The sequence below is a fragment of the Protopterus annectens genome, chromosome 6.part1, assembly GCF_019279795.1.
Source record: "Protopterus annectens isolate FY-2018-M chromosome 6.part1, PAN1.0, whole genome shotgun sequence".
NCBI classification, from domain to species: Eukaryota; Metazoa; Chordata; order Ceratodontiformes; family Protopteridae; genus Protopterus; species Protopterus annectens.
In genome coordinates this window covers 342,760,474-342,779,632 of record NC_056738.1, presented here as the reverse complement: position 1 = coordinate 342,779,632, position 19,159 = coordinate 342,760,474, and the positions used below count along the sequence as shown (strand labels likewise).

Below are 19,159 nucleotides of genomic sequence, written 5' to 3'. Positions count from 1 at the left end.
ATAAATGACCCTTTGTAAATCTGCTAGCTTGCTTTCGTTGTCCGCTTGTATCAGGCAGTCGTCCAGGTATGGGTAGATTTGTATTCCCTGAAGTCTGCAATGAGCAATTACTGATGCCAGGCATTTCGTGAACACTCTGGGCGCAGTAGATAAGCCAAAGGGCAATGCTGAGAATTGATAATGCTCTGATCCTGCAAGAAATCTGAGGTATCTTCTGCAGTTTGGTCGTATGGGGACGTGCAGGTATGCCTCCTTGAGATCTAGAGTCACCAGCCAAGACTCCTTGCCCAGCATGGGAAGAAGCTGCTGTAGGGTCAGCATTTTGAATTTTGGAACAATGAGGAATGTGTTTAAAGCAGACAAGTCGAGAATAGGTCTCCATTTGCCTTCTTTTCTTGGTACCAGGAAGAGTCTGGAGTAAAATCCTTCCCTTGCTCCATAGATGGTACTTTTCTACAGCTCTCATCCTTAATAATTGGGATATTTGTTTTAGTGCTTCTGTCTTTTGATTTGGAGGTAGGTTTGGCATTCCTCTCTTCCCTGGTAGAGTATGGAAGTGAAACCTGTAACCTTGGTCTATTATCTGTAAAATCCACTTGTCTCTTGTGATGTAATGCCAGTTTGTCATAAATAAGGCTAGCTTCCCGCCTAAGGGTGCTTGCAGTTGTTCCCTGGTAGGCGGTGCCAGAGCCAAGTCACTGTGATTGACCAGTAGTTGTAGTGGTGGCTGTGGCTGTGCCTCACTGGTTGTTGCCCTGCCACTGACGTCCTCTGTAAGCACCCCTGGATTGGCTTCTGCATCTTGAACGCCTATACCTGCCTCTCTGAGTTCTGGAGGAGTCTGGAAAGGACCAATTCTTGGAGGGCCAATTCCTGCTAAACCTTGGAGGTTGGACCTGTAAGAAATCTTTTACTGTTTGGACAGATTTTGCCTTCTCTTCCATCTTCTTCAGTACTTGTGCAGGAGAGCCAAACAAATTGATTTTATCCATAGGAGCATCTAATAGTTTTGATTTGACATGGTCTGGTAAGGCCTGTTCTTTTAGCCATGCATGCCTTCTGATGACTGTGCCAGTCATGGCTGATCTAAAGGAAGCCTCCAGTGCATCATAGCTGCATTTTAGGGAATGGTTACTGACCTGTTGAATGTTATGCACCATTTCCTGCACATATTTTTTGTCTACTGTTTCATCTGAGGACACTTTTTTGGTTAACTGATCTAGCAAAAATTCTTGATACTGCATCATGTGAAATTGACAGTTCAAGGCCCTAGCTGAAAGAGTAGCAGAAGTGTAAACTTTTTTACCCCATCTCTCTAAGGATCTGGATTCCCTTTCAGAGGGGAGGGGGTTTTTGGCAGAGGTGGCTGCTACAGCCTTAGGTCCTTGGGAGATAGTCTCTGGATCTGCAAGGGAAGCCTTATACAAGTGATAATGTGTGTCCGGACCCTGTAGTATCTATCGGGCTTAACAGGGGCCGGAGGCAGAGAATCAGGAGCAGTACAAGCATCATTAAATGCATCATCTACAACAGAAAGAACTGGAGGAAAGGCTAAAGGCCTATGTTGTGGTAAATGCAGAAAAGTTCTAAGCCTTTTTCTGGAATCTGAAAAATACTGGCCCTGCCACTGAAATTGTTCCCTCATAGCATGCAGGGTTTCCTCAAAGGAAAATTCCTCAGGCGGAGAGGCAGAAGGAATGGACTCTTCACCATCAGAGTCTTCATAAGGGGAGTATGGGGCCTCTGGAGGGTCTGTATCATTTGAGTCATCAGAGGAATCATCTGTAGACAGTGGCTCAGGGGGCTCTGCTCTAGGCCTCTTCTCTGGAGGCGGGTGAGAGGCCCTGTCTGGTTGAGGTTGGGATCCTCGAATTAAAGAAATGAGATCCTCTGCTAAACTAAGCATTTGTGAGCTAGGCCTGTGAGAGGGGGGCTTAGCAGGCACAGATTTAGTAGTTTTAGCTGCTTTAGCCCTGGCAAAGGCCTTAATGGACATGGCTGCAGGTGGCCTAGCAGCTCCACATGCAGGGGTTGAAATATCCAAGGGAATAGTGTCTGATAATTCCTGAGAAACTGTAACAGTAGGTGGGATTTCAGAAGCCGATTCCACGAGGTTAGAAGAGGCCTCGGCAGGAGGAAAGTTTTCGGCTGAAGGAGGAACCGCTTGCTCGGTTTCAGCCGAAACCAGAGACACTCGCGGTTGGCTTAACCGCAGTTTCGGCTGAAACCGCGGACCGCAAGTGTCGGTCCTTTTCCTTGCGTTTTTTAGCTATTTGCGAAGTCGGAGGATCCGACGGCATAATATAAGCAAAATCGGAGCCGAAAAACTCCTCAGCAAACTCCGACCGACGTCTAAGCGTCCGCCGGTTAAAAGAAGCACAGGCTACACAAGCTGCAACGTCGTGGTCTGGGCCTAGACAAGGTAAGCAGTAAGAGTGGAAATCTTTATGAGGTATTTGTTTCCCACAAGTTAAACAGTTATTCACTTTTTCTGACATCGGCTGAGGCAAGAAAGAGTCCCCAACGGGGTACTTAGCTTTTAGAAGTCTTCGAAGAAGTTTTCGGTAGTAGTAATCTCTGGTTCTGACCGACCGGCACTTGCGAACAGCTTCTGCTTCGGGCGCCACGCGGCAAGAAAGACTGAGGAAAATGGCGTCGGCTGATGCCTTTATACCCAAATAACTGCAGCTATGACGTCGGGTGAAGTGCGACACCAGCCGAGGCCAGACCCAGACTTTGGAATCCGGCCGACCGAGGGGCTGCCTGACGACAGGACAACCCATTTGTAAGGACTGCAGATGCATCCTTGAAGGACATCAGCAGAAGAATCCAGCCTAGACTTCTTGGCCGCCCTCACAGATGGTTGCCCCTCAAGAGTGGGAAGTTCCTTTCCATTGTGTCTTTAGCTAAAAGCTTAAGACACTGATTCTCCAAATACAAGGCCAAAGAAGACAGCCAACTACGGAGGATCTTAGGAACAAAGGCCTGACAAATTGAACAGGACTTATGGTCGTGGGAAGTGCAGACATGAAACAAGCACTGCTAGTGAGTCCTTATGGGGAATCTGTCCCCCACACTGGCATTTACCCTTCTTGGATGACATGAAACCCCACAAGCAACTAAAGCAAAAGGAAAAGATGAGATACAAAAACTCTAATGGGGCACTTATCTGAAATGGCTTGGTGAACCAGCAATGGAACGGGTATTCAGACCGATGATCAAAAGATGGCATTTAGACTGGCAGCAAAGTTGTTGAGGATAGTACATCTAGACATCACCTTTATGACCTACACTATGAGATGAGCATACGTGTGACGTACGGTGTGCCTTAAAGCAACCTAAAGGCTTTGGTATACTGGCCAGATGTCAGGCCGCCCTTGGCAGGGTATCCCCTACTGTAATGAATATACTGCAGTAGTGAAATGGAAGGATATCAGATGTCTACACAGATGAAACTACCCCTGCAATGTAAAGCTCTCAAAACAGGAAGAAAAAAATGGAAGAAAGCTCCTATCGATGCCTACTTTGTATAAGTGCCTTATAAACTTAACCATTATACCAGATAGGAAGCTGGTACTAGGAGAACAGCAAAGTGAAGTAGACGACTCACAACCCATCAGACGGCATAATGGTTCCATACCAAACACCAACCCTGGGGTCTATGAGCTACAAGAGCAGCAAGGAAGATCACACAAGCTCTGTAGCTATATATTTACCAATCAAACAAGAAATGCAAAATCATTAACACCCATGAATTCTGTTAGCAATCTGATTCATTCAACTGCAGAAATGAGCACATTAGGAAGCTACTAAAACAAAATATTTCTATATTTCAGTAGAAAATATGAAAGAAACTAACATTAAAAAGATTGTCACTCACCATAACGTTGTGATCCAGCAAAAAATCCCCTCACAAGTACAAATGGCCTCTCCAATCCTCCAGATCTCTGAACCAAACCTTCATATGTGGACATTCCCTATTAAAGAAAATAATATACTGTATGAAAATGAAATGTGTGTACAATGATAATGTAAATTACTGGGTACATTTTTAAGAATGTTAAAAGCTTTGAATTACATGAATTTTTAAGCAACTAAAAATATACTAAAGTAAAACCGCTACAACAGCGGACTGATGCAAAGTCTGAAAGTAATACAGTGGAGACAGCACCATCTACAGACTTGTAGGACATCAAAATGCATTCCTGTACATTGCTCCTGTCCTCTGACCACTGAGCTTTCTCTGCTAGCCAGTCTACTGACTTGTCCATTTCTCCTGGGCAAGAGCCCTATTTCCCACTCATTTCCTAATGGCAAGTGCACTAGGAGCAGCATCATTCTGAAGAGGACTGGGACTGCTCTTTGCAACCCTACCTCCCTACTCAAGCTTGTCACTGCCTAAGGGTTGGCTTCCATGACTTCACATGCTGTGATCAATTAGCCCAGTTTCTCCTAGTAGACAAACACCTCCACATGATCCCCAGTCTGCAAACAGGGATTCTAACATGAACATAGCGCCCACAAGCACATTCTCCTTCCACCCTGAGCAGAAGCAAGCAGGCTCATGCCTAATTTCTTTCCTCCCTTAGCCAGAACCAACAGTCTAAAATATCTTGAGCTGCTAGTCGAACTCAAGTCACCTGGATCTCAGTGAGGGAATTTGACTATGCTAACACTGCTGGGAAAACATTTCAAAACTCAACTGCAGGTCAGCATTAAGCTACGTACTCACCATAACATTCCATCTGTGTTGACAATCTTAATTCATACTTCACCTTTGGGTACTCTGTTCTGATCCTCAGAACCGGCTCTCCCATTATATAGCTCGCACTAGCCAAAAACTTGAGCAAAGACTCTATCCACAATACCCTTCTCCATATTACCTCAGACATAGTTTGCAGTCAGATAGCAAGGCAGAAGAATTTGTAACAAAAGGAAGAAGCCATGTCCGTGGTTAAACCTGAAAAGTTTCCAAGGCAATCGTCTAATCCTTCAGGAAGTCTACAGGAGGGAGAAGGAGGATGGCGCATCAAGGTTGAATGAAGATCGACAACACAGATGGAACTTTATGGTGAGTACATAGCTACCTGATGTTGTCAAACTTCATTTACCCTTGACCTATGGGACAGAGTCCCCAGCTACTTTAGGTCCTGGGTAGACTTATGGAAGGATATTCCCGAGATTCATAGAATCAAAGGATGCTCTTCCCCCGGAGATCATATCCAATTTGTAATGAGTCATAAAGGTATATGGAGTAGCCCATGTTGCAGATGCGCAAATTTCATCCATTGAAGCCTTGCAGTGGAAAACAGCTGAGGTGGCTATTTGATCTAGATGAATGCACTCTCCCAGATGCAGATAACTTGAGATTCTTGTAATCGTATATGAAGGTAACAGTCTCTCAGCTCTTTAGACAAGAGACAAATTTTTTTATAGTCGGACCAGAAAAGGATACACATAAATGGTCTGATTTTCTCGATTCTTTCATCCTGTTGAGGTAGAAGCATAATTGTCTGTGAACGTCCAGCAAATGTAAGCAATATTAACCTTTACTGGAAAAACTGGAGAAGAAAACTGGCAAGTCAATAGTCTGATTAACACTGAATTTTGAGACCACCTTAAAAAGGATGGGCTGGGTTCTTAGTAAAACTCTATCCTTATGAAAAAGCAGATAAAGGGGGTTTTTGAACATAATGCTCGAATTTCAGAAATTTTTCTGGGAGAAGTAATGCCTATAAGAAAGTTTTCCATGAGAGAAACTTTAGGTGGCAAGTTGCTGCTGGCTCAAAGTGGGGAAGCACCACATACTAAGACCAAAGTCAGATCCCATGGAAAATACAGTTGTGTACACTTACCATAAATGTAGATGTTTGAGTGTACTCACTGTTGCAGTCATTACATTTGGGTAATCCTGCTGGCAGGTTGCCCTCAGCCGGCCTGAATTCCAAAGTCTTGGGTCCTGCGTCGGCTGCTGTTAGGTCAGATGCCCCCAAAAAGGGTAGCCAAACTTATATATATATATTTATTCAAAAATACACCAATATAAATTTGACCTTCATCTATAAGCAAATACACCACACAAGTAGTATAAATCAGAGAAGGAAAGATAAGATCCAAAAGAAAAAAGGGGGCAGGCGGGTGGGTAACCTGGACTGCAACAGTGAATACACTCGAACATTTACATTTATGTTAAGTGTACACAACTGTACTATGTTCTTCGTGTTTCACTGTTGCAGTCATTACATTTGGGTAGAGTCCCAAAGCTATGGTTGGGAGGCTGGAACTAGACAGCAGTAGGAGCGGCTATGAGGCCCTGCAGGACTGCAGTGGCAAAGCCTGCCCTGCACTTAGAGTAGAGAGGCAGATGATAATGCTTTGCAAAGGTGTGCACTGAACTCCAAGTAGCTGCCTCTAAAATGTCTGTGGTTGGTACTTCCCTGAGAAAGGCTGCCGAGGTGGCTGCTGCTCTGGTGGAAGGAGGCCTAATGCCCTTAGGCAATGGCTTGCCATGGTTAAGTAGCAGAAACGAATGCAGTGGCCTAACCACTTAGAAATGGTCTGCTTTGAGATGAGCTTTCCTTGTGATCCTGCAGCATATATGCCACTAGTAATTGCTCTGTCTTCCTGAAAGTTTTGGTTCTGTCCAAGTAGAATCTAAGCTGTGTACGTCCAAAGAATGCAGAATTCTCTCCCCCTTGTTCTGTGGATTTGGGTAAAAGGTTGGCAGATGGATGGTTTGGTTAAGAGCCACACTGGACACTGCTTTAGGCATAAATGTTGGGTTTGTCCTCAGGGAGACCATGTTTGGATGAAAAATGATGAAAGGCTCCACGGCCATGAGTGCCTGCAGCTCTGAAACTCGTCTTGCAGAAGTAATTGCTAAGAGCAGAGCTGTTTTCCAAGATAAAAACTTCATATCAGCAGTAACGGCTGGCTCAAAAGGAGGCAGGGTGAGCTTTTCCAAGACATAGTTGAGGTCCCATGCAGGTATTGGTAATCTCCGTGGGGGGCTTAAATTTTTGGCTCCTCTGAGGTACTGCCTCAATAAAGGATGAGAAAAAAGTGGTGGCTCTGTATTGTAATGAGCTGAAATGGCAGAGGTATGAATTTTAATTGATGAAAAAGATAGGCCTTTGTCCAGCATCTCAGTCAAGTACTGCAAAATGTAAGGAATATTTGGTACCGCTGCATCAGTTCCTTGTGCCTGGTTCCAGGCACATAATCTCTCCCATTTTCAAGCAAAAGACTTTCTAGTACTAGGCCTTCTGGCTTCCAGAATGACATCCATCACAGCTTTACTGAGAGGTGCTTTTGGTATGACTACATTATCCGCCATGCTGCCAAGTTTAATGTCCTGAATTGGCTGTGCATGATCCGATTGTTTTGCTGGGACAGTAGTCAAGGTATTTGAGGTAAGGTCCAAGCTGGGTATAGAGATAAGTTTCTTAGTATTGGATACCAGTACTGGCATGGCCAGTCTGGGGCAATCAGTATCATCTTTGGCTTCTCCTGTCTGACCTTTAGGAGCACCTTGGGGAGGGGAGGCAGTGGAGGAAAGGCATATACTCATAGATTTTTCCAGCTGAAAGATAGGGCATCCACTTTCCATGCTTGACTGTGATAAGTCCTTGTGCAGAATCTTTTTAGTTGGTAATTGAGAGGGGAGGCAAATAGATCTATGCCCGGACATCCCCATTTCCTTGTTATCATGCTGAAGACTTGTGGATCCAACTTCCACTCGTGGGGATCCATGAGGTTTCTGCTTAGTCTGCCAGAGTATTTTCCTTTCCTGGCAGGAACTGTGCCTGCAGATGTACTTGGTAAGTCAAAGCTGTGTCCCACAAGCTCATGGCTAGTCTGCAAAGGGGGTAAGCATGTGTGTCCCCCTGCTTGTTTATATACCACATGACCGTGCTGTTGTCTGTCTTTATCAGTAGTTGTCCCGGATGAAGTAGGTCCTTGAAGGCTGGCAGGGCATTTTGAACAGCTAACATCTCTTTTTGATTGATATGTAGATGCATTTGGTTTGAGGACCATGTGCCCTGAATGCATCTTCCTGCCATGTGGGCTCCCCAGGCATAGTCTCATGACATCCACTTCAGTGAGAATCCTGGAAAAATGGACAGACAATCCAGATGGGGATTCTGTCCTTTCCAAGAAAGGACTGGGAAGCTGCCCCATGAAGGGGTCGATAGGTGAATATCTTGTCCTGGATAAACAAATCATTTCCAATTTCAGCACTGAGGGGGGTTGGTAACGTCTGCTGTGCTGCAGTAGGAGAGGTTGGCACTGACCAATAAACTGAAGTCTGTGCTGACAAGACCGGAGCAGAGGTTTGTGGTGCCACAGTAGCAGCCGTTGCCAAAGAGGTTGTGTTGTCTGTTCCAACATTCTGAGAACCTTAGTCTTTGGTTCCGTAGATGCCGAATGTATTAAAGGCTTATGCTGTTTTGCCACCGGAGCCGAAGGAGAAGTTGGCACAGAGTGGCTTTTCTTCATACCAAGTCCTTATTTAGTAGGAAAAGGGACAGACTTGGACAAGGCTTCTTCGAAAAATGTAACTAAGCTTTTCAATATTAATTTATTTTTACGCTCAACCAAGGCCTGGTTGTAGAAGACCTGGCAGACTGAACATTCATGATCGAAATGGGCTGGACCCAGACAATACACAAGGGAAGAGTGCCCATCAGAATTGGGCATCTTCCGGTTCAGTCATGGCACTGTTTAAATCCTGTAGTGCCTTTCAGTTTTTCAGCCATGCTGACAAACAGAAAAACAGGAGTCAACTGGCAGAGACACATGCAAAAAAGCACAGGAAGGAAAAACTACCCAACAATGGTAGATAGCAATATCAAAAAATTGGTAAAGAGAAAGACAGCTACTTAATAAAGGAAAGGGGGGCTAGCAATGATGGTAAAGAGAACACTGTAAGGAATGGGAAATATACGCTCACTCAACCAGAAAAGCGGGTAGAGACCAATAGAAGAGAAATACAAATATAAAGAATAGAAAAGGGATAACAACAACTTTCAAAAAATAAAGAAATTTTACTTGGCTGCGACAGAAACGGCTGATGCATCTTGTGACAACAATGGCAGACGAGATCTAAGGTAATATGGAGAGGGAAACTGTGGGTAAAGTCTTAGCTCGAGAGTTTTTGACTGGCAAGAGCTGTATAATGGCCAAGCTGACTCTGAGGATCAGAACAGAGTACCCAAAGATCAAGGATGAATGAAAATTAACATCATCACAAACTGTTTCAAAAGCTTGGAAAGAATGGTCAAAAATCAAATGCAACTAAATCAAATTCAATACTATGAAGGTAAATTAGATATAAAACAACCTTGGCAGGTACCACAACAAAAAGTACAGTTTTGTACCTACCATAAATGTAGATGTTCGAGGATTCCATTGCCGCAGTCCTTACTATTGGGGTATAGTCCGCATCCAGTCGGCCCGAATACCAGAGTATAAGGCTGACGTCGGTCAGGGCGCATTAGACTGAGGTCAGTACGTCAGGGTACTAATGCGCATGACCGACGTCATATCCTCAGTCTTTTCTTGCCCCAGATGTCAGAAGACCCTAAAAAGACAAGGCTCAAAATACCTGCACCAAAAATATATACAATATATACAAGACTATATACAAAATATCAGCATGTAAACTCACCTACACAACCACCCCTAAACACAGAGGGAAGGAGGGAGGGTTGGACTGCAGCAATGGAATCCTCGAACATCTACATTTATGGTAGGTACAAAACTGTACTATGTTCTTCGTTCCCATTGCTGCAGTCCTTACTATTGGGTAGAATCCCAAAGCAGAGGTAAGGGAGGCTGGCAAATCATAAAGAAGTAGGAGCTGACAACATGCCTTGCAAAACAGCTGTGGCAAAACCAGCCCTAGACTTAGAGTAGATAGGAAGGTGATAATGCTTAGAGAAAGTATGCACTGAACTCCAAGTAGCTGCTTCCAAAATATCCTTAGTTGCCACGCCCCTTAGAAATGCTGTTGAAGTGGCAGTAGCCCTAGTGGAATGAGGCCTAATCCCAGCTGGAATCTCCTTGCCATGATGGGAATAACAAAATGCAATGCAAAAGCCAATCCACCTAGAAATAGTTTGTTTTGACACAGGCTTGCCCTGTGAACTCAAAGCAAAAGAAACAAACAACTGCTGAGACTGCCTAAAATCCTTAGTCCTGCTTAAATAATAACGCAATTGCCTGTGTACATCTAAAGTGTGCAAAATCTTTTCCCCTTTATTTTGGGGGTCTGCATAAAACGAGGCAAATGAATAGTTTGGTTTAAAGCCACACTAGAAACCACCTTAGGCATAAAGGAAGGATTAGTGCGTAATGATACCCTATCCTTATGGAAAATCAAAAGGGCTCTACTGCCATAAGGGCCTGCAACTCAGACACCCTTCTTGCAGAAGTAATAGCCAACAGAAAAGCAGTCTTCCATGACAAGTATTTCAATTCAGCAGTAGCTGCAGGCTCAAAAGGTTGTAGAGTAAGTTTTTCCAACACAAAATTGAGATCCCAAGCAGGAGTAGGAGCTCATTGGGGTCTTATATTCTTTGCCCCTCTAAGAAACTGCTTGAACAAAGGATAAACAAAAGTGGGTCACAATCATAGTGAGCTGAAATTGCTGCAGCATGAATCTTAATGGAAGAGAAGGACAAGCCTTTGTCCAATAACTCAGTAAGATATTGAAGAGCCACACTCAAATTAGGCTCAGAAATCTCCAAATTCTTTGCTGTACTCCAAAATAAAAATCTCTTCCATTTTTCTGCGCACTCTCCTTGTACTAGGTCTTCTAGCTTCCATAATCACATTTAAAACTTGTTGAGGAAGTTGAGACCTGCTGTGTTTCAACACAGAATATGCCAGGCTGTTAGATGAAGAGAGTGAAGCTTGACATTGAGCAGATGACCGTCCTTCTGAGATAACAGATGGGGAATCAGAGGTAAAGGCCATGGAGGCTTCTTTACCAGACTCCGTAGTAGTGGGTACCAGTGTTGCGGAGGCCAATCTGGAGCTATCAAAATCATCCTTGGCCTGTCTTGTCTGACCTTTAATAGTACCTTTGGAAGAAGAGGCAGAGGTGGAAAGGCATACACATGAAGGTTTTTCCAACTGAAAGACAGAGCATCCACTTTCCAAGCTGTGTGATGAAACCCCTTTGTGCAATACTTTGGCAGCTGGTGGTTTAGTGGAGAAGCGAACAGATCTATGTCTGGAGTTCCCCATGACACTGTCAATTTCTGAAATACATGAAGATCCAGTTTCCACTCGTGGGGATCCATGATTTGTCTGCTTAACACATCTGCTAAGGAGTTCTGTGCTCCTGGCAGAAACCTTGCCTGAAGAGTTAGTTGCAAGCTTAGCGCAGTCTCCCATAAAATCATTGCTTGCCTGCATAGAGGATAAGAATGTGTTCCCCCTTGCTTGTTGATGTACCACATGACAGTTGTGTTGTCCGTTAGAATCAACACCTGCCCTGGAAGAAATAACTCCTTGAAAGCCATTAATGCAAACTGGACTGCTAACATCTCCTTCATGTTGATATGTAGATGCTGTAGTCTGGCAGGCCACTTGTCTTGTATCCACTGTCCATTTAGATGAGCTCCCCAAGCAATGTCCGAGGCATCTGTCGTTAAAATCTGACTTGCCTCTGGCCGGGTCACAGAGAGTCCCTTGTTTAGGTGACATTCCTGAGCCCACCACAAAAATTCTTTTTGAAGGCAAGGTATTATTTGAATGACAGTGTCCAAATCCTGGCAGTGCTGTGTCCATACATTTTGAGATACCATTGTAGCTTCCTCATATGCAGTTTGGCATTGGGAAGCACCAGAATACAAGATGCCATGAACCCTAATGCTTGAAGGACTGACCTTGCAGTCAGCACGGACTGATGAGATAGTTGATGGAAGTAAAGTGATAGACTCTTTTGTTTGTCCGGGGTTAAAAAGGCCATCTGGGCTGCTGTATTCAGTCTCACACCCAGAAAGCACATGTCTTGAGAGGGTACTAGACTGGACTTTATTTCGTTCACAGAATACCCTAGGCATCTTAGCACTGCTATAACATACTCCAGATGCTGTAGAAGGTCTTCCTTTTCTTGAGCCAGGATCAGGCAGTCGTCCAAGTAAGGATAGATTTGAATTCCTTGTAGCCTGAAGTAAGCTATCACTGGAGCCAGAACCTTTGTGAATACTCTGGGCAGTAGATAAGCCAAAGGGCAATGCAGAGAACTGATAATGAGAATTTCCAGCTCGAAATCAGATACTTCCTGCAACTTAGCCTTATAGGCACATGAAGGTAAGCTTCCTTGAGATCTAAAGTTACCATCCAATGATCTTTGCCCAGCAGAGGTAAAAGTTGTTGTAACGTCAACATCTTGAACTTGGGAATGTCCAGATAAGTGTTGAGGAGAGATCAATCCAAAATTGGTCTCCACGTGTTCCCCTTCTTTGGTACTAGGAACAGGCGAGAATAAAATCCTAGGCCCCTTTCTGATACAGGGACTGGCTGAATGGCCCCATCTGGAGTAACTGAGAAACTTGCTTGTGAGCCTCTTTTCTTTGTGGAGGAGGAACGTCTGGCATGCCTTTGAAAGGGGCATTGTGTGGAAATAAAACCTGTAACCGTGGTGAATGATATCCAACACCCATCTGTCTTGAGTAATTAAATCCCAATTTTCTTTGAAAAGAGACAGTCTTCCTCCCAAAGGAGCTGCCAGGCGAGAATCTACTGGCAGCTGAAAAGGCAGGTCATTGGGTCTGTTTACGAAAGGACTGACCCTGCCCTCACCAGAAGTCTGAGCAGGTGAACTCCTGATCTAGGCCTAAAAGAACCTTGAGCCCTGCCCCTACCACGTCTAGACCTACCCCTAGACTGGGAATCATAAGCAGGATATGTCCACCCCTTAGCAGGCCAATTTCTACTAAACTTGGTGGCTGCACCTGCAAAAATCTTTAACAGTTTGCATAGACTTAGCTTTGTCCTCCATTTTCTTTAAAACTGCTTCCACAGGCGATCCAAACAACACATCAGACTGTAAAGGAGCATCCAAAATCCTTGTCTTAACATGCTCAGCTAAATTCTGATCCTTCAACCAGGCATGCCTGCGAAGAACAGAACTAGTAGCAGCCACCCTCGAGGAGGCCTGTACAGCATCAAAACCACATTGCAAAGAATGCTTACCCACTTGTTCAGACACATGAACCAAATCCAGCAACTCTTTACACTCAATACCTTCCGCCAAAGCATCCACCTTAGATTTCAATTGTGAAAGGAGATAATTTTGATATTTTAGCATGTGAAACTGACAATTCAACGCCTCATGGCTAGAGTGGAAGAAGTATACACTTTCTTTCCCCACCTATCCAAAGCCCTTGCCTCTTTATCAGTGGGAACAGGATTTTTAACCACAGAAGCTTTAACACCTTTAGGCCCCTGAGAAACAGTTTCTGGGTCCGCCCTAGGACTCTTAAACAAATACTTATGAGCTTGGGCACCCTATAATACCTATCAGGTTTAACAGGAGCAGGAGGCAAAGAGTCAGGGTTCAGGGAAGCCTCTGCAAAAACATCTTCCACCACATTTAACACAGGAGGAATAGCTAAGGGCCTATGCTGGGGCAAAAACAAGAATTCCCTAAGCCTTTTCCTGGAATCAGAGTAATCCTGGCCTTCCCATTTGAAATGCTCCCTCATGGAATGCAGAGTCTCTGAAAATGAGAAATCCTCAGGAGGAGAAGCTGTAGGAGTGGAATCATCCACATCAGAATCAGAATAAGTAGGATACTCCTGCAAGTCTTCCGCAGAAGACTCTGAAGCCTCTGAACACTGTTCAAAACTATCAAACTCCGGTTCCACCCTAGGCCTCTTATCAGGCGGGGGCATAGAACCTCTAATCATAGTAATCAAATCTTCTGCCATTTTAAGCATATGTTTCTTAGGTACAGAACCCGAAATGCTAGGAGAAGCCCCCACTGAAGCTGAACTAGGCCTACCTCTCAAAGAAGTTTTGGCAACAGAAGGAGAGGCTCTAACTACCTTGGGAAGAGAGGGAAGAACAGTTACCTGAGAAGCCCCCTCAGCCTGGCCTACCTCCTGAGAAGGCACATCCTGTAATAGTAAAGTTTCTGACATCCGGTTAAATACTGAGGCAAGAAAAAACCAAAATGTTCCCCAACGGGGTACTTAGCCAACTCTGTTTCGGTCTGAAACTCCGGATTCGGAAATATTTCAGAACGCCAACCTGCACTCGCAAAACTGCTTCTGGATCGGACCATGCGGCAAAAGACTGAGGATATGGCGTCGGTCATGCGCATTAGTACCCTGGCGTCAGTCTAATCGCCTGACCGACGCCAGCCTTATACTCTGGTATTCGGGCCGACTGGATGCGGACTATACCCCAATAGTAAGGACTGCAGCAATGGGAAACGAAGAACATCGACATACATCCACCTGTACATGATGCAGGAGCTTTTTCAGTTGCCTAACATCAAATCACCTAATCAATCTACAATAGTACAAAGTGCGTAGCTACCCATGCCACACTGCCTGCTATCGGATCCTCTCTCAGTCTATCAGCCCACTCACCCCAAGCAGGCAAGAGCCAAATGAGAGGGATCACCACCTAAGAAAGCTGTAAGCCATGGTTTTAAGGTTTTCCATTTTCTTCTTGACTTTTAACTACAAACACTTAAGCAAGGGGTATGCCCTTCAAACAGCCCTGCTCCTCTTCCTGCAGTAAACGTGGTCTCTCATGTCCACCAGGGAGCTCACACTGTTTCTGTGTGTGCCTGAGTGCATGCATACCTATCTTCCATCTAAGAGAGGTGAAAAGGCTACACCTCTTCATCCCCTCCCCCCTGTTTGGTGCCACGAGTGTCAGGGCCGCTAATCAAACCACAGCTGCCAAAGTCATAGGCAGGACTCCATCCTGCTGCATCATGAAGCAAGGGTCCCAAACTTGCCTTAACATTTACATAAATAAAAAGGGAAACTGTACAGCAGCAAGGATCTACAAAAGTTGAAAACTCACAATGTTCCAAATACTCAAGGTGCACAAGGTACCCAGGGGTAAAGCACAAGATCCACCACCCAGTTTGGAAAGACATGCTATATACAAGCAAAAAAAAAAACAGCACAGAGATGGATCAATTTTTAGTGGGGAGGGTGGTGAGCAATGAGGTACTGGTGCTCAGCAATTGTGTTCAAATGAGCCTTAAAGGCAACACCCTGAGCCTGGATAACATATGCTTTATCCTCCATAAGAGCAGCCAGTTTCCTCCAAGCCTCCTTTTTCTTTGGTGCATCTGTCCACTCAGCATTCTTATCTGTTCCCCTCCCCAACATGGCACCCTTTGCTTTCCTTTACAAAAACTGATGTCTAATATTCATTCAGTACATTTGCTTTGACAAGTCTTCCACCTACCTCCCATCTTTACTCAGTCTGACCAGCTCTGTTCCTCCTTCACTTTTCTCCTCTGCAGCTAAAAAGCAATTTCTTACTTCCCCTTCCTGATCCATTCTGTTATCTTCCTTTCAAATGTAGCCACTGCTGCCTTTACAATCTTTCTTTCTACTAGATATCTTTTACTGTGCCCCCACAACCTTGGCACCCCTCCTTTCCATCTCTTGTAGGCTCCATCTTTTGTGCCAATTGCTCACCTCACATTCCTGTGAGACCACAATGGCTTTCACTTTTGACCCTCACACCCTTCATAACATATTAAATGCTCCAATGCCTGACCCATTTCTTTAGCTTGCTCATTTTTATTTGCATATCAGTTATGGTGGGTTATAAAACACTGCTGCAGAATTCATACAATTGCACTGGACTAAATCTAAATCCAAGCATCCGTCCCCTTTGCTAGATTCTGAAGTAGTTGGTCATTCCCTAACAGATGACCCTACAATCCCAAGTCATAATAGCCAAAGGACAGCCCAGCTAAGAGAGAAATTTGCATCTTTCTTTCCAGCTTTTTGATGCTCTTCAAAATGAAGGCACAAGGACTGCAGCACCAAATATTCTTGTGGCAGGAATATAGTCAAAATATGCATTAAAAACATGTGAACATATTAATGTAAGAGCAACTCAAAGGACATCAAAACTACAGTTCCAGCTCCACAGTAAAAAGGGAGAAAGCACAGACTATGCTGCAAACTACCTGAGTTCAATCACTACCTTGGATGCCTGCAGATGCTAGCTATGAAGGATGTGAGACTGGAGGGCTAATGGCTTGCCAATTCCAGGGGGAAGAAGGTGACTGGTTCAACAGAAGAGGTGAAATTCGTAAAAACATTTGAGTGTTTACCCATTGCAATTCAGAGTCAAACAGGCCTGCTCTTCTATAGTGCCACTGCACTATGCAGCCAAATGGAAAATGGCATGGGAAGGCAAGCTTCCCTTTGAAAGCCAGAAACTGTGAACCTCTGGAGAGAGAGGATGTGCTCCTATGTCCACTCTCTAGACCAGCCAGCTGCACTGTGTCCTACCACCTGACGCTTGCTGGCGAATGAAAGGCTGTTAAGGACACTTAGGCAGGAATTAATGGGCCACAGAGCTCTTGTCCAGCCTGGAAATACCAAGATCATGTTCCACCAGAACAAAATGGGTCAAATGAGTGAAGACAAAAGCTATGAAGCAAGGTCCTCAGAAGGGGAATGCAAAAAAGTACAGCTGTAGTGCGAACTTAAAGTTGAAAAAGTACAGTTTTGTACCTACCATAAATGTAGATGTTCGAAGATCCACATTGCTGCAGTCCTTACACTTGGGTAGTCCGCTGTCCTCGGTCGGCCCGAATATCAAAGTATAAGGCTGACGTCGGTCAAGGCGCATTTGACTGACATCAGGACGTCAGGGTACAAATGCGCATGACCGACGCCATATCCTCAGTCTTTTCTTGCCCCAGATGTCAGAAGACCCTAAAAATAAAGGTCAAAACCAAAAGACAGCAAACAACCAATCAACCACCCTTGCACTAATTATATGTACAATATATACAATATACACAATATGTACAACCCAACCCACACAACCACCTCTAACTACAGAGGGAAGGAGGGAGGGTAAATTGGACTGCAGCAATGTGGATCTTGAACATCTACATTTATGGTAGGTACAAAACTGTACTATGTTCTTCATCTCACATTGCTGCAGTCCTTACACTTGGGTAGAATCCCAAAGCAGAGGTAAGGGAGGATGGCCAAACTACAAGGAAGCAGGAGCTGCCAAAATGCCCTGCAAAACAGCAGTGGCAAAACCAGCCCTGGATTTAGAGTAAAGTGGCAGGTGATAATGCCTAGAGAAAGTATGCACTGAACTCCAAGTAGCTGCCTCCAAAATATCCTTGGTTGCCACTCCCTCAAAAAGCTGTTGAAGTGGCAGTAGCCCTAGTGGAATGAGGCCTAATCCCAGCTGGAATCTCCTTGCCATGATGGGAATAACAGAAAGCAATGCAAAACCCAATCCACTTAAAAATAGTTTGTTTTGACACAGGCTTGCCCTGAGAACTCAAAGCAAAAGAAACAAACAACTGCTGAGACTGCCTGAACCCTTTAGTCCTGTCCAAATAATAACGCAACTGCCTGTGTACATCTAAAGTGTGCAAAATCTTTTCCCCTTTATTTTGGGGATTTGCATAAAAAGTAGGCAAATGAATAGTTTGGTTTAAAGCCACACTAGAAACCACCTTAGGCATAAAGGAAGGATTAGTACGTAATGATACCCTATCCTTATGAAAAATCAAGAAAGGCTCAACCGCCATAAGGGCCTGCAATTCAGAAACCCTTCTTGCAGAGGTAATGGCCAACAAAAAAGCAGTCTTCCATGACAAATATTTCAACTCAGAAGTAGCTGCAGGCTCAAAAGGTTGTAGAGTGAGTTTCTCCAACACAAAATTGAGATCCCAAGCAGGAGTAGGAGCTCTTCGTGGGGGTCTTACATTCTTTGCCCCTCTAAGAAATTGCTTGAACAAAGGATGAGAAAACAATGGTGGGTCGCAATCATAGTGAGCGAAATTGCTGCAGCATGAACTTTAATAGAAGAGAAAGACAAACCTTTGTCTAGTAACTCAGTAAGATATTGAAGAGCCACACACAAATTAGGCTCAGAAACATCAAAATCTTTTGCTGCACTCCAAAATAAAAATCTCTTCCATTTGTCTGCGTACACTTTTCTTGTACTAGGCCTTCTAGCTTCCAAAATAACATTCAAAACCTGCTGAGGAAGTGGAGGCCCACTATGGTTCAAAACAGAATATGCCAGGCTGTTAGGTGCAGAGAGTGAAGCTTGACATTGAGCAAATGGCTGTCCTCCTGTGATAACAGGTGTGGAATCGAAGGCAAAGGCCATGGAGGCTTCCGTACCAGACTTCTCAGTAATGAGTACCAGTGCTGTCAAGGCCAATCCGGAGCTATTAAAATCACCCTTGGCTTGTCCTGTCTGACCTTTAGAAGTACCTTTGGGAGGAGAGGCAGAGGTGGAAAGGCATACACATGAAGATTGCTCCAATTGAAAGAAAGAGAATCCACTCTCCAAGCTGTGGGATGAAACCTTTTTGTGCAATACTTTGGCAGCTGATGGTTTAGTGGAGAAGCGAACAGATCTATGTCTGGAGTTCCCCATGACACTGTCAATTTCTGAAATACATGAGGATCCAATTTCCACTCGTGGGGATCCATAATTCGTCTGCTCAACACATCTGCTAAGGAGTTCTGTGCTCCTGGCAGAAACCTTGCCTGAAGATTGAGCTGTAAACTGAGAGCAGTCTCCCACAAAATCATTGCTTGCCTGCATAGAGGATAAGAATCGTTCCCCCTTGCTTGTTGATGTACCACATGACAGTTGTGTTGTCTGTTAGAATCAACACCTGCCCTGGAAGAAGTAATTCCTTGAAAGCTATTAATGCAAACTGGACTGCTAACATCTCCTTCATGTTGATATGTAGATGTTGTAGTCTGGCAGGCCACTTGTCTTGTATCCACTTTCCATTCAGATGAGCTCCCCAAGCTTTGTCTGAGGCATCTGTCGTTAAAATCTGACTCGCCTCTGGCGGGTCACAGAGAGTCCCTTGTTTAGGTGACATTCCTGAGCCCACCACAAAAATTCCTTTTGAATGCAAGGTATTATTTGAATGACA

The 19,159-nt window shown here is 44.4% G+C and overlaps 1 protein-coding gene across 1 annotated transcript in view; it reads right to left on the bottom strand.

Annotated features, from left to right (window-relative positions):
• The window catches only part of GANAB (glucosidase II alpha subunit), a gene marked incomplete in the record, with an annotated part of 1,503,123 nt that overhangs the window by 437,201 nt on the left and 1,046,763 nt on the right, over nucleotides 1-19,159 (bottom strand). The window contains 1 exon segment of the mRNA XM_044075375.1: nucleotides 3,881-3,977. Within this exon segment, the coding sequence (XP_043931310.1) occupies nucleotides 3,881-3,977 (97 nt within the window).